General features: G+C 38.7%; 1 protein-coding gene across 1 annotated transcript; it reads left to right on the top strand.

Annotated features, from left to right (window-relative positions):
- The first annotated feature begins 271 nt into the window (after nucleotides 1-271).
- ndufaf7 (NADH:ubiquinone oxidoreductase complex assembly factor 7) lies at nucleotides 272-10705 on the top strand. The gene is made up of 10 exons (XM_036582706.1): nucleotides 272-610; nucleotides 1817-1971; nucleotides 2877-2957; nucleotides 3114-3224; nucleotides 4158-4371; nucleotides 4456-4514; nucleotides 5005-5118; nucleotides 8408-8551; nucleotides 9446-9619; nucleotides 10419-10705. Exons 1-10 carry the CDS (start codon nucleotides 487-489, stop codon nucleotides 10641-10643), a joined length of 1401 nt encoding a protein of 466 aa, XP_036438599.1. The 5' UTR covers nucleotides 272-486; the 3' UTR covers nucleotides 10644-10705.
- Nucleotides 10706-14453: the final 3748 nt, after the last annotated feature.

The following is a 14453-nucleotide window of genomic DNA, read 5'->3' as shown; positions in this document are numbered from 1 at the left end:
TACTCCCTATATAGTGCACTACGTAGCTCGTGAAACAAAGGCCTCTGCACTCAAACAGGTAAACATATCTCCAAAAGAAGGCCAGATATTCAACCCTACGATGTACGACTCTATTGTTAACACGTAGTGCTAAATTTATGTGTAGAAGTCATAGTTTTTTGACCTACGTAGCGCACTACATAGGGAGTACGGAGGCATTTGAGATTCAGCCAGAGATTCACCCAATGAGCGAGAGCTTCTCTATGCAGAATTAAACCAATCACAATCTGACTTCGCAATGGCTACAAACCGAGGGGTCAAACATGTTTCAGTTGTCGTTTTTCTGCACGTTTTGTGATCTGTGTTTTTTCTGTGATGTCAGAAGACCTAGGGGGTTGTTCTAAAAGACGAATTCACAGTGTTTTATAATTGCAAAGCTTCTGTAGCTGTGAGCCACCTGAACTCAACTCACCTCTAACTGTAACAGTGCTGTTAGTTTAGTTCAAAATGAGGACGTTACTGAAGGTGGTCAGCATTAGCAGGACTTCTGTCCGTTCTTTTACCCCAGCACAGGGTGCCAAGGGGTTTTCAGTGCTGGAGTGCCGCTTAGGATATACACAGAAAGCAGTGGGTAAGTGAAGCTTATTGTACTTAATGAAAAACATCTGTAGTCTTTATACAGGATTTCTGTAAGAGTCTTACAGTAAAGTATGACAGTTGCTGTGGTTTACTGTAGGATGCTACACAAGCATTATATATTGTATAAGACAGCACTGTTACACAGAGGTGAAAATATTGTGTATTAATATGTTTGTTATACACTGATCAGCCATAACATTAAAACCACCTCCTTGTTTCTACACTCATTGTCCATTTTATCAGCTCCACTTACCATGTAGGAGCACTTTGTAGTTCTACAATTACAGACTGTAGTTAGTCCATCTGTTTCTCTGCATACTTTGTTAGCCCCCTTTTACCCTGTTCTTCAGTGGTCAGGACCACCACAGAGCAGGTATAATTTGGGAGGTGGTTCAATCTCATCTCATTCAATCTCATTCAAATCTGATGGTGGCATGTTATTGTGTGTTGTGCTGGTACGAGTGGATCACACAGAGTTTTTAAACACTGTGTCCACTCACTGTCCACTCTATTAGACCTTGTCAGTCCACCTTGTAGATGTAAAGTCAGAGATGATAGCTCATCTGCTGCTGCACGGTTTGTGTTGGTCATCCTCTAGTCCTTCATCAGTGGACACAGGACACTGCCCACAGGACGCTGTTGGCTGGATATTTTTTTGGTGGTGGACCGTTCTCAGTCCTGCAGTGACACTGAGGTGTTTAAAAACTGAGCCCTAAATATGATTGTACAGGAAATGTTTAGGTCTGTTGGGTCAAAAGATGTTTGGACTTTTGTGAGATCATGATCCATCCCATAATATTTACTGATCAGCTTCACAGCTACTGTTACTCCCCTTTCTGACGTATTTGCTTTAGATTGCACTTCAGGTGCGGGAAAAGAGTTAAGATGGTCTCTAGAAACACATCACTGCTCACAACGTTCAGATGAGTGTAGAGGTAAAATAGTCCCAGCAAAGATAAAAGATTACATGTGCTCCATTTTTTTTAATGAGGATTAACAATAAGATGCAAATAAGCACAACTATTAGAGAACATTACTGTATTTACTCTAAATCAGGGTTTCTAAAAGTCATGTTCTGTGTGCCATGGAGGCCTATAGGAAGTAACATCTTACTTTAGAGGTGCACCTAACAAAACACTAAAATTGTTTTTCGAAAAGGTCTGAAATAGTATCTGTTTATCTGTAATATCTGTTTCAGGAATATGGGCTGTGGTGCTGAGCAGACATTGTTCGACGTCTGTGGAAGGCCGGACCGAGCCATCCATGCTGAGACACCTAACCTCCAAGATCACAGCCACTGGACCTATTACAGTAGCGGAGTACATGCGAGAGGTTCTCACCAACCCAGTTTCAGTACGTAGCTGTTTACCTCCCCAAATCTATAGGAAGTTGCATCTGTAGTTGTTGTTTTCCTGAAATATAGTGTTCTTGTCTTAGCATTGCTTAATGTGTAACAACACGTCTATGTAAAACTCAACCACTTGCACATTTCTGCTGATCTTGTTATGTTAGCGGGGAATTCCACCAATTTCTGCTCTTTTTTGCATAACTAAATAGTTAAGATGTAAACAAAGTCTGTCAGAGTGGTGTAATGTGAATTGCTAAGCTCTAGAGAAATTTAAAGAGACAGAATTGTTCACAGTGGTGGTGATAGGAACCAGACATCTGACCCTAAAAGGTACCTCATAGAAAGTTATTAATGGTTAGGAATATGGGGTCTGATGCCTGGGAAACTTTATTTTGAGATACATGCAGTTGTATGTCAAAGTAGTCCCCAAAGAAAACCACTGTTTTATGAATATCATTATTACATATAAAAGCAAAAAAACTGGAGAGTAAATAAAAGTGTTATATTTGAGTTGATAAGTTTCCCAACAGTGAACCTTTTCACTTCAACCCACTCTGAATGACTTTTTTTTATCTCAGAGCTTGAATTATGAAGAAATTTTGAAAACAGGTGGGATTCCCCTTTGAAGCTCATACAATTATACAATGGAAAGCAATGACATCCACAAAAATTGTATTTCTAAATCTTCCAGGGTTTGAATGTCTTTTGTAAATTTTTGCTTTAGTTTTAGAGCCTCTAAAGTTTTAATCTTCTAATATATTTGCAGGTTTTATTTTCTGCCGTAACTCAGCTCTGCTGTTCTCACCTTCTGCACTATAAATGTGAACAGCCTTTCAATCACCTCTAAGCATTTGCATGCTTTATTTTTTATTACAATTTAATCTGTGTGTAATGTGCGCCATACCAACAGGGATATTATGTGAAGAATGATATGCTGGGAGCTGATGGAGATTTTATCACATCACCAGAAATAAGCCAGATCTTTGGAGAGGTAGGTCATTTTGTCTGTGTGGGGAAGATCACAGCTTTGTCCAATTTTGTGTCAGTTTTATATGATTGATAGGAAATCTATAAAGAAATACTCATGGCCTAATTTTCTTGAGGTCATATTCAGCTCTAAATCATCCTCTCTCTGTTGCTCCTCTAGCTGGTAGGTGTCTGGTGTGTGAGTGAGTGGATGGCTGCAGGAAAACCTAAAGCACTTCAGCTCGTAGAACTCGGGCCAGGAAGAGGTTCCCTGACCAGCGACATCCTCAGGGTAAATACGTCTCAGTGCTTTACTAATGTGATGAGCTGGTGGGGAAAGTCTGGTTTACCACATTTACCACAAACAACAAAGCTGCTGGTGTTCTTAGAGCAATAGACTGACCATCAACGTCCAGACCTCAACATCACTGAATGTGTTTGGGATTACTTGGATGATGAGAAGCAGAAAATGCAAAACCAGCTTCTAAGACTGAACTTTGGAGGTTCTTTTTTATGAAATTTATATTTTTAAAATATTGTTACCCATTCTAAACTCTAACTTCAAAGCCCTAAACAGAGAAAGCCTTTGGTGCTGAATGCTGTCTTTTGGAATGTTAAACCCAATCATGTATTTGTTGTGTGTTTCTTTTCAGATCTAATTGAACACTAGAGGGCACTGTTCAGTTGCAGATTAGCAAAGCAAAAGTTATCCTAACTGCAGACTTTATACACGTAAATGATCTGAATTACTAGCTGTGTTTTTGTATGTTAATAAAAATGTCCCGATGTTTAAACCCAGAGAATACAGGGTTAAGCTGTAAGACAACCAAAGCAGTCCAGATTTTATAAGGTGCTGTTTACAAAAGTTCCATGTTTCTATTGAAAAAATGAAACCTTTTATTTTTTGTTCCTGAGGTTAAAGTTAGGGTAAGGTTTAGAAATGTTTTATGACATAAGGGACATAATTATTACAGATAGGTACTTACATATAAAAGAATATGATGATATGAGCCATATGAGCCGTAAAGACACCTCCCAATAGAAAAACCCCTATAAATAATTATTTTGTTATATTTAGCTTATTACTATCTTAATTTATATCTTAGGTTTAATAGATCCTAACAATCCATGTAAATATGTAAGGTAGGGAACATTTGAGACATATGACCTCATGTCCTGACAAGGCATAAAAACAAATGTGTGTGTGTGTGTGTGTGTGTCCTAGGTTTTCCGTCAGTTGCAGTCGGCTCTAAATGGGGCAGCAGTGTCCGTCCACCTGGTAGAGGTCAGTCCAAAGTTAAGCCAGGTCCAGGCTAAATGTCTGACTGGCGAGCACACTCAGGTGTGTGTGAGTGATGAAGAGGTAGTGTACCGCACCGGCACCTCACACACCGGCCTGCCGATTGCTTGGTACCGCAGAATAGAGGACGTCCCCAAAGGTACAACTCAGCTTCATACATGTTCAACAAACAGGTTTAAATATGTTTGTTTTCATTATAAATGCATCTTTCTCTCATCGATAGGTTTCAGTATATTCTTAGCCCATGAGTTCTTTGATGCTCTACCCATCCACAAGTTTCAGGTAAGACATGGAGATAGCCGTAGATTTTATATTAATCTACAGTTTGATGGTTAATATTTCATGAAGAAATTGCCATTTAATACTGGTGGTTTTAGATAAAGCATAAGTGATCGTTATAAAATAATGCAGAAATAAAATAACATACATACAAGCATATGCAAAAGTTTGGGCACCCCTAATCAAAATACATGTTTAGTTGATTTCTTAAGTGAAAATAAGTGAAAACTCACTTCTGCACATTTTAAAGCACAGTTATTGTTTATTTACTTAGTTTAACATATTGGGGGAAAATAAAATATGTTAAACTCAGCAAATAAGTAGAAATTGTGCATTAAAATGTACAATGCGGAAAATAGAGGATGTGTTGACTTATTTTCACTTACAAAATCAACAAAACGTCATTTGACCAGTATTGTAAACTTCTGCATGTAACTGTTTAAATAAATAAAACTACAATTTCAAATTGGTTAAATAAGGTTATGTTTCACAGAGAACAGAAAAGGGTTGGAGAGAGGTGATGGTTGATATTGACCCAGAGGAACCGGAAAAGCTGAGATTTGTGGTTTTCCCTGCTCCTACACTTGCCTCCACTACACTAATACAAGTGAGTATTCAGACTTCAATACTTAAATACTTCTAACTGATTTTGGCATAATGTGCTTTAATTTCATAGCAACACAAAGCAACCTGATACCAACATACTATTTACACTGTAGTGAATTTGTAACAGAAAACATAAAATCTAGTATGCATTTCTTTACACTAGTGCTCAAACGTTTGGAATCACCCACACTGTTTTACCCAAAGATTACTGTGCAAAAGTCAGAGACCACCCTTCATTTATTTAATGACCAATCAAATCAGCCATTAAGTACAAGTTAATCATTTTTCAGGATATGTTTCTGAGATAAGATATGGGATAATCCACTTGCATAAGGAAAAGAAGAAAGTCAGCGGAAAATTTGTGAAAAAAGAGTTTCCAAAACTGGAGTTCAAAAAATGATTAAAGGCTACAGAGAAAATGAGACTCCTAATAACCACCTGGAAGACCTGGTAGACACCAAAACTGTCCCCATCAGATAAACAGCACTTAAAGCTTTCATCTCTGAGAGAGAGGAGAAAATCAAGCTGCTTCAGATCTGAAAACATCCACAGGTGTTTCTGTCCATCCTTCCACTGTGAGAAGACAACTCAGCGCTGTGGGTCTGAAAGGATGTGTAGCTGTTCAAGAAGAACCTCACTGAGAAGAGGAGACGGACACATCAAACAAAGAAGCTGAACAATGGACTGACCACCCCAGAGTCCAGACCTCAACATCACTGAATGTGTTTGGATTACTTCAGAAAATGATGAACCAACTTCTAAGACTGAACATTGGAGGTGTGGACAAATATCCCTGCAGATGTCTTTGAAGACCTGAAAGCAAGTCTCTCGAAAAGAATATTGGATTCTATATTTTATATATACTATCTCTAGTACAGTTTTCATTTTTAAGTTTTAATTTTTTAAGTTCTGTAGTATTAGTTTTAATTTTATTAAATTATATTTTTAAAATATTATTCTTTATTCTAAACTTTTGAACAGGACTCTAATGATGCACAAATAAGTCAAAGCTTGTACATATTCCCCAAGAGTATATGAGCAAGAGAAAGAGCAGCATATCAGCCTGCCAAGATATAAAGGAAAAGAGCGAGATTTCCTCTGAAATCAGACTACCCGTGCAACATCTGGCTTTTATTTGCCTCGTTTATACAGTTTATACATAGAGATGTGTTTGATCTGGACTGGCTGGGGAAAAATGACAGTCTTTGAATAGGCTGCCAGAGGCTTACATCATGTGTGCAGTGACTGGGAGAAACCCCTGCTTTTAAAGTTGAGCCTCGTGGTTTAATGCCAGAAGTGTGTCTCTGAACGCCGTCCTCCCGCCCTGCTCTGACCTCAAGGAACCATACTGCTTTTCAAATGGAGATTTACTGTCTGCTTCTTTTATAAAAGAAGGCATTTGTTTTGCAAACCTTTATCTTTTGTTCTGTAACCAAAATCTCCATCGGCCCTTTTCACTGTTAAAACCACTGGTATTAAAGCCAAGATATGTTTGGCATCTGATGTTTGCTTCTTCAGTTTTGCCCTGGAGCTATGTGGCTTATGTAGCTAACACGTAATGGAAACTCTCGTGCACCAGTAATCAAACCAGTCTAAATCATCACACACCTGCCTCAAAGCATGTTGAGTTGTTAAGTAATATTTTACTAGACTTGTTTAGAGTTGCTTATGTGGTTCATGACACTGTATGACATACTGTTGTCTATAAAAATGGACCAAAGTTGGGACACTGTTTAGGCTTCAAGGAGTCACTTTTGTAATTGCTTTCATAATGAAACTGACTATTAGAGCTAGGCCTTCAGTATGGGTTATAAATATAAAAATCTGTTGAAAAACGAGGAAAGAAAACTTGTCTTCGATAATGCTAATCGCTGTTTTCCATTTTTAACAAACCTGGTTAGAGAAGTTTCTCATAAAACTGTTCCCACTCATTGTAAATCAAAACATTGGTTGATTCCACTGTGAGTTCCTAATTATGCTGGTTGTTATCTGACGCGTTAGGCCAGGGGTCGGCAAACCAAACGTTAAGAAGAGACATTTTGTCCTTTGAACCAAAATCAAACCACCTTGGGAGCCACAACATTTTATGTCCATTTTAACATCTTGGCTGTAAATATTTCTCAGTATGTGCTAATGTATTAGTATAAGCTAAAAAATATAATATAAACAAAAACACAGACTTACTTTGCTCTGCTTTAAGCTTTAGCTCAGCTATAGCCACTTTTCTCACATCTCCGGCAGGAAACTTTTCCTCAAAAGTTGATTAGTTTCTTGTAAAATGTCTCTCAATGTTCAATTTTTACGAGGCTGAAGTCGCTTCTCATTCACCAACTTCTTGTATGAATTTTTCTATTCCACCTTAAATGGTGCCTGAGGTGCCAGAATGTAACTGCTGCAACAGTTAAGGTGGAACGGGATAATTCAAACAAAAAGCTGGCATCTGACAGTTTCTCATTGCAGATTAAACATATCAGGAAACCAGCTGGAGTGATTATAAAAGTTAATCCGTCTCCAAATCATTGATGTTCGTCTTAAATCTTTTTCTTTAGCTTTTTGTTAGCTACTAACTAGGCGTGACTCTTGTCTGCGTTGCTGTGTGACCAGCAGTCTGCGCGCCAACCTTCAGGGTTAAAGGGTGAATAAGCAGTTATACATTAACTCCAACCTTTAAGACCATTTATTGCAAATGATCGTGTTGAACGATCAGCAAAGCTTTACTTTACTGCAAAGGAGGATTATTTTAGATTTACCTAAAAATCAAATTCTGCTGTGGAGCCGCAACAGGGCAGTAGAAGAGCCGCATGCAGCTCCGGAGCCACATGTTGCTGACCCCTGTATCAGGCCTTCAGTTCAGCTCCTGAAGTCCTAACCAACGGGAGAGCTCACTGGGCTGTATCTACTTAGGCCACACAGAAAACAATCTTGATTGGATCATGTTCTGTCGAAGTTACACTGTTTTGTATGCACAAAACTTAACAATGAAGTAATAGTACTACTACAATATCACAACAAATAAAACAAAGATGAGTACATTAAATAAAACATTAAAAATAAAAAGTGCAAACTAATCTTATATTTCACAGAAATCATCTTCTCTGAAGGCTTAGAAGGCCCATGAAGGTTCCCCACTGTTATTAAAAATTCAAGCATAATTAGCTTTGTAGCTCCAGTGCAAAACTAAAGATGCAAACTTTAGATATCAAAGTATCACTTTAAGAGCTGATGCGTCTACAGTGGATTGAATTCAATATCAATTTGAGTTTGTTATTTCTCTTTGCTGTTTCCCATAGGCAGACGAGAAGCGAGAGCATGTGGAGGTTTGCCCAGAAGGTGGAGTCATTGTTCAGAAGTTGGCCAATCGGATTGTGGAGGATGGAGGTGCAGCACTTATCACAGACTATGGACATGATGGGACAAAGATGGACACTTTCAGAGTGAGCTTTTTAAATAAAAGATATAATTATGAGCTTTCCTTGCCTTTGGTGGTCATCTAGGCAGCAGTTTGTTTGTCAGTGTCGGGTAGAGGCTGGTCTGCCCTCTTTGCCCTCTGCCTCTGACTTTAAGAACTTGGGGGTCAAATGTCCTGGGGTGTAATCAGTCAGCCTAATGTGACCCATCTGCCTTTCAGAACACAGGATTCTACTAGTAGATGTGTTTGTGTTGGGGTTCAGGGCAAAGTGAGTGATGTAAAGCAATAGTTTAAAAATATAGTATATAATATTACTATAATATACTATATAATATATATATAATATACTATAATTAAATAGTTTGAAAAATCAAATTCGCTTCTTTACATTTAACTGGAGCTATCAGGCTAAGCTCCAGTTAAATGTAATGTGCCTAAATCACACACTTGTCTCAAATCATGTCAAGTGTTGAAGTAATCACAAATAAACTTTAAAATAGATAAAAGTAAGATTTCAGTGTTGTGTATAAGTGTTAGGCAACCAAGAAAATTGTTTAAAGCTGTATATCTGGGTTAAATGTGTTCAGCCAAATCAGTGCTTACTGCCCAGCTACATAGATTTATACATAATTTTCTCAAACTGTTGCACAGTACTGTATATGCAACTGCTCCTCATATTAAAAGGAAATAAAGTGAAATTGGGTTTGGGCACAAACTGGATATGTATGATTTTTGCTCATGATTTTGTCCTGGTTCACTGTTTGAATGATGGAGACTTTGACTGGATCTTTAATTTAAATGTGTTTTTAAGAAGTTAGATGTAGTAGGTAAAGCTATTAAAGAAGTCAGTAAGATAAAGGTGGCATTTAGGAAGTGTTCCTAAGTATGTCTAAGCTGAACTGACTTTTTTCCTCTGCAGGGCTTCAGGGGCCATAAACTGCATGATGTTCTGCTGGCTCCTGGTACTGCAGATTTGACCGCAGACGTAGACTTCAGCTATCTGAGGAGGATAGCTGGAGATGACGTCGTCTGTCTGGGACCAATCACACAGAGAACCTTCTTGAAGAACATGGGCATCGATACACGCTTACAGGTCTGAATTAATAGCCATGAATGCATAATTATATTGTTTTAGTCATTAATTTATTGATTGTTTTAGTGCAGGTAAGAGGGTAAGTAACTTTTTACTTTGTTTTACTTGTTTATAGGATATATGGCTTCACATTATAAATAAAAAAAAACAAAACAAAATCATAGTATAAAAATATCCATGTAACTGGCAATACAGTATTTTTTAAAAGTTCATATACACCGATCAGGCATAACATTATGACCACCTCCTTGTTTCTACGCTCATTGTCCATTTTATCAGCTCCACTTACTATATAGGTGCACTTTGTAGTTCTACAATTCTACAATTCTACAAAAACTCCAGCAGCACTGCTGTGTCTGATCCACTCAGACCAGCGCAACACACACTAACACACCACCACCGCGTCAGTGTTACTGCAGTGCTGAGAATGATCCACCACCCAAATAGTACCTGCTCTGTGAGGGTCTATGGGGGTCCTGACCACTGAAGAACAGAGTAAAAGGGGGCTAACAAAGTATGCAGAGAAACAGATGGACTACAGTCTGTAACTGTAGAACTACAAAGTGCTCCTATATAGTAAGTGGAGCTCATAAAATGGACAATGAGCGTAGAAACAAGGAGGTGGTCATATTATTATGCCTGATCGGTGTATATATATTTGTGTGTGTGTGTGTGTGTGTGTGTGTATTACTGTGTCCACAGTCTATCACAATCACTCAGTAAATTGCATTTTGTTCTGTAGAAACATTTTCTAGTCTTCTGTGAGTGTGGTGCTCACCTCTGTGGTGCACTTTTTCAGGTCTTGTTGAGGAACTGCCATGATGCCTCTACGCGAGCTCAGCTCATCCAAAGCTACGACATGCTGACCAACCCTGAGAAAATGGGCCAGAGGTTCCAGTTCTTCTCTCTGCTGTCTCGCAGCCGGCTGGCTGAGCCGCAGGAGGAGGGAGAGGGGCTGAAGAGGAGAAAGAAAGGCAGAGCGCCGCTGCCTGTGGCTGGATTCTCTGAACTTGGCCTGCAGTGAGGGCCACAGCACTCATATGGACAAAAGTATGAATTAAAACTCATTAGTTCTCAGAAACTGGACATGCGTTGAGCAATAAGTTTCTCCACTGACCACTTCTGTTTTGAAAAAGGTTGCTGTCTCCTGGAGTGCAAACAGATTATGGTAGTTTTACATTTCGGCGAGTCTGATTTGGGGTTGAATGTCCAAGTTGTTTCGCCACATGACTTTATGGTGAATAGAGCACTGTGACTGCGCTCGTGTTCCTTATCTGTGGTGGAGAAAGGTTTTCTTAAATTAAATCTGATTTTATAAAGGGTTTAAAACACTTTCTTTATCTTACAGCACTGCATGCACGAAAGCTTGCATAAGCTGGGTAACTCAGTTGATAAAAGCAGCATGCTTCTAAATGTGTGGAAAGCACTACATAATGCAGGCCTATGATACCCAAGACTGGGCTGAATGGTAGGCTTCACTGTGTCATTAAAGTGGATGTGTTGAATAATAATAAGAAAAGAGTTTGGAGCAAGTAAATTTTGAGCTGTATGGGTCAGAAATAGTATGTTGTAATCAATGCAGACTACTGGCTACCAATGTGGTGTAATTAAAGGGGAATTCCTCTTATTTTTTTTAAGGTAAAATTCAAGCTCTGAGATGTAAACAAAGGCCTTCAGAATGGTTTAATTTGAAATGGTTAATTGTAGAGAAATTTCCCCACTCATATTTCTTTACAGTGGTGGTGATAAGAACCAGGGGTTGCGATGTTATTTACAATGCCATTTTATTTACTATTCAAAATGACCAGTGAACCTACACAGGTATATACAGGTGTCTCCTCAGTTGTAATGTTGATTATAGTAAAATAGTGAAAAATCTGAAAAAATAAGATTTCTTTGGGAACTATTTTTCTTACAACGCCCTCTCCTTGATGAACTGATTAAAAAAATAAGGTTAAGGCCAAAACTTCAGCTCAAAACTATCATCAAACAATGTCTTATGCAGAAATGTAGAAAAACTGGTGGAATTGTCCTATAAAATAGCACTTATAAATTTGAAGAGAAAAGTTCTCTGTTCTACACAGATGGAAGAAGGCTGTTCTAGTAATATTAAGCTAGAGATTCAGTAGTGACAACTGTTTTATACAGCTGCACTTAAGTAGGAGGCACGATACTTAACCACTGACATCTTTACACAATGCCTTTTTTTACCTGTGTCTGTCACCTGGTTTGGTTAATACACATAGTTGCATGCCATCAGTATAACAGTGGGCATTAATTTCATGTTTGTGTATTAACTGCACTCAGTAGCTACATATATAAGTGGGCCTATAACAGACCCTGGTGGGACACCACATTTTACTTTCATACATATAGAAAATCTGCTGAAGTATTTGCACAAATGAATAGTATGGGACTTTGTGCAGCTGAACAGTTTTAGTTATATAATTGATATATAGCAAACATAAAATCTATATTAGGTCCAAAAGGTGAATTTTATGGTCAGTGAAGCAAGCTTTCAGCTTCTATGGCTCAGATGAAGAGAGCCGGTCTGGCTGAGGTGAAGGAGCCCCCGGCTCCGTCTGCTGCGGGTGGAAACCATTACTGGCCCACGTGGAGTCGCTACATCTGTTAGTCATTTAGCTGGAGTAGGGTAGCTCATGCACACTCACACATATGCTCATTCACTGCCTGCTGGTTTATGTCCTGACAGCAGCAGCAAACATATATGCTCCTCACTGTTTCAGTAGCAATTAAAATATACAATTACAGCAGCCTCCCATCAACAGAGAATTCACAATAAGCAAGCCACAATGGCCGCTGGGGGTAGGGGTCTCCAGGATTAAGAAATTTAGAAGTTGTAGCTAACTTAAAACCTTTTTTTTTGTAACGGAATCCAGAACAACATAAGCAAGTCTATTTAATATGAACTGATGCAGTATGAGGCAACAAGATAATGATTTAAGGAAGCAGAGTGCTGCATTAGTCTCGTAGCTTAAACAATAACGACTTGGTTCATTTGGATTAAAATTCTGTAAATTTGATTTCTTGGTTGAACTATTGCTTCAATGTTAGACCAATAAGTAGAAGAAATCAGCTTTAAGGCCATTTAAATTAACTTGATACTCTATTCTGTCACAAAGACTCAATTTCAAAATCAGTTTTGCATCAAACGTGGAAAACTGGTAGCAAGCCGAGTAAGGCAGGCGGGGCGTCATTACCCAGCAGTACTGCTTTCTTCCCCACAGTCCTCTCTGTTCATTTAGCATGAGGCCCATTGGGAGCAGCCTGAAGTAACCACAGAGTAGAGCTGTTCTCCGCTGCAGAAGCTATGATCAAGAGAGTCAGCTTCAGTTTAAAAGACCTTGGCCACAGTCATATTGGACCGTTTTAGACCGGTTTAGCCTTATTTTCTTTTCATTGCCTTAATGTTGCAGCAGTCCTCTGGATAGGGCAAGACACAGATTTGCTTTTTATTCGTATTTTAAGGGCTTTATTTGTAACTCAGTCCTGTACTGTATGAGTTATTAAGTCACAGTAAGAATTCACACCATTGGCAACAATGTGTTAAATATGTTAACCATGGCTACATGCTGAATTAGCTTCTATAGCGGTGCCGCATTAATCTCTATTAGTGAGATCTTCTGAAAGCCGCTTTGGGGTGGGCTTTTGGGGGCTGTTTTGAAATTTTCCGTTAGCTGGTGAATGCCGAAGAAAGCCTGATGGCTAATGTTACTGATGGGAAACTGAATATCTTACTGCAGCCGTTAAATGTCTTTTCATCATTACAATGAAGAGAACGGATTCCTCAAATGACAGAAATGACTCATCAGATAAGCATGACAAAAAGCTAAAGGCTACAGTTTTATGTAGATTTCCTACCTCAGTTTGCCTGCTTTTCTTTGGCTGAAAAGGTAAAAACGTGCTGAATAAGTTTTCTTTATGATTTCGTTTAATTGTTGCAGTATAAGTTACACTGGTTGGATGTACTGGTTGTATTTATTAGCCTATAGCTCAGCAGCTAGGCTAGCAGTCAGGACTGGTTGACACCACAGGGATTACCATTGGTTGTATCAGAGCTGGTTTATGAGGAGCTCGGTCTCTTCTTATTTCGCCCAGTTATATCAAAAAACAGGACTGCAGAACACCAGAGGGTGCCCACAAGTAAGTCCTCAATAAATGGGGTGAATGGAGCTAAACAACTAAAAATGAAAAGTTCAGTTTCTAATCACTCGCCCAGAACTTCCCTTTAATTTTAGAAGTAGAAGAATGTATTTCACTAAAAAAGCAAACATGTACCTGTATGTTTCCTTTTTTCTAAAACAAAAGGGGTTTCGGGCAGCAGTACGTTAGCATTACTACTACTGAGTGCTGATTGGTTGGTGAGCGGAGCAGCTCATTGGCTGGTCATGCTCACTGACGTCATGGACGTACATGAGGCGCCGTTTAAAACTCCTATAACTCGAGTTCAAAAGCTCTTAAAAATGTAACAGCAGCATTAAAATGTTTTATGCTGTTCTGTGTTCAGGAAATGATTGTGTTATTTTACATTAAAAATGTTTAAGCATTCATAAACTATGTTTTTGCTCAAATGCTCCATCTTAACCCATTCATTTTGGCTCGGGAGCGCCCTCTAGTGTTTTAGAAACCCGGAAGACATACAGAGTGGTAATTCTCCTCTCAACAAGTTCTCTGGTTGTATGATCTAATTGCAGAATGCATGCTGGGTATTGTAGTGAGAGAACACTGATGAAAGGAAACATGAAAATTATATAAATTGTGAAATCTCCCAAAACAGATGCGTTCCAGAACACTGTGTAACACAACAAACAAC

This window comes from Colossoma macropomum, unplaced genomic scaffold, assembly GCF_904425465.1.
Source record: "Colossoma macropomum unplaced genomic scaffold, Colossoma_macropomum, whole genome shotgun sequence".
Lineage (NCBI taxonomy): Eukaryota > Metazoa > Chordata > Actinopteri > Characiformes > Serrasalmidae > Colossoma > Colossoma macropomum.
Note: the sequence above shows the minus strand (reverse complement) of the source record. Positions and strands in the feature narration are given on the sequence as shown.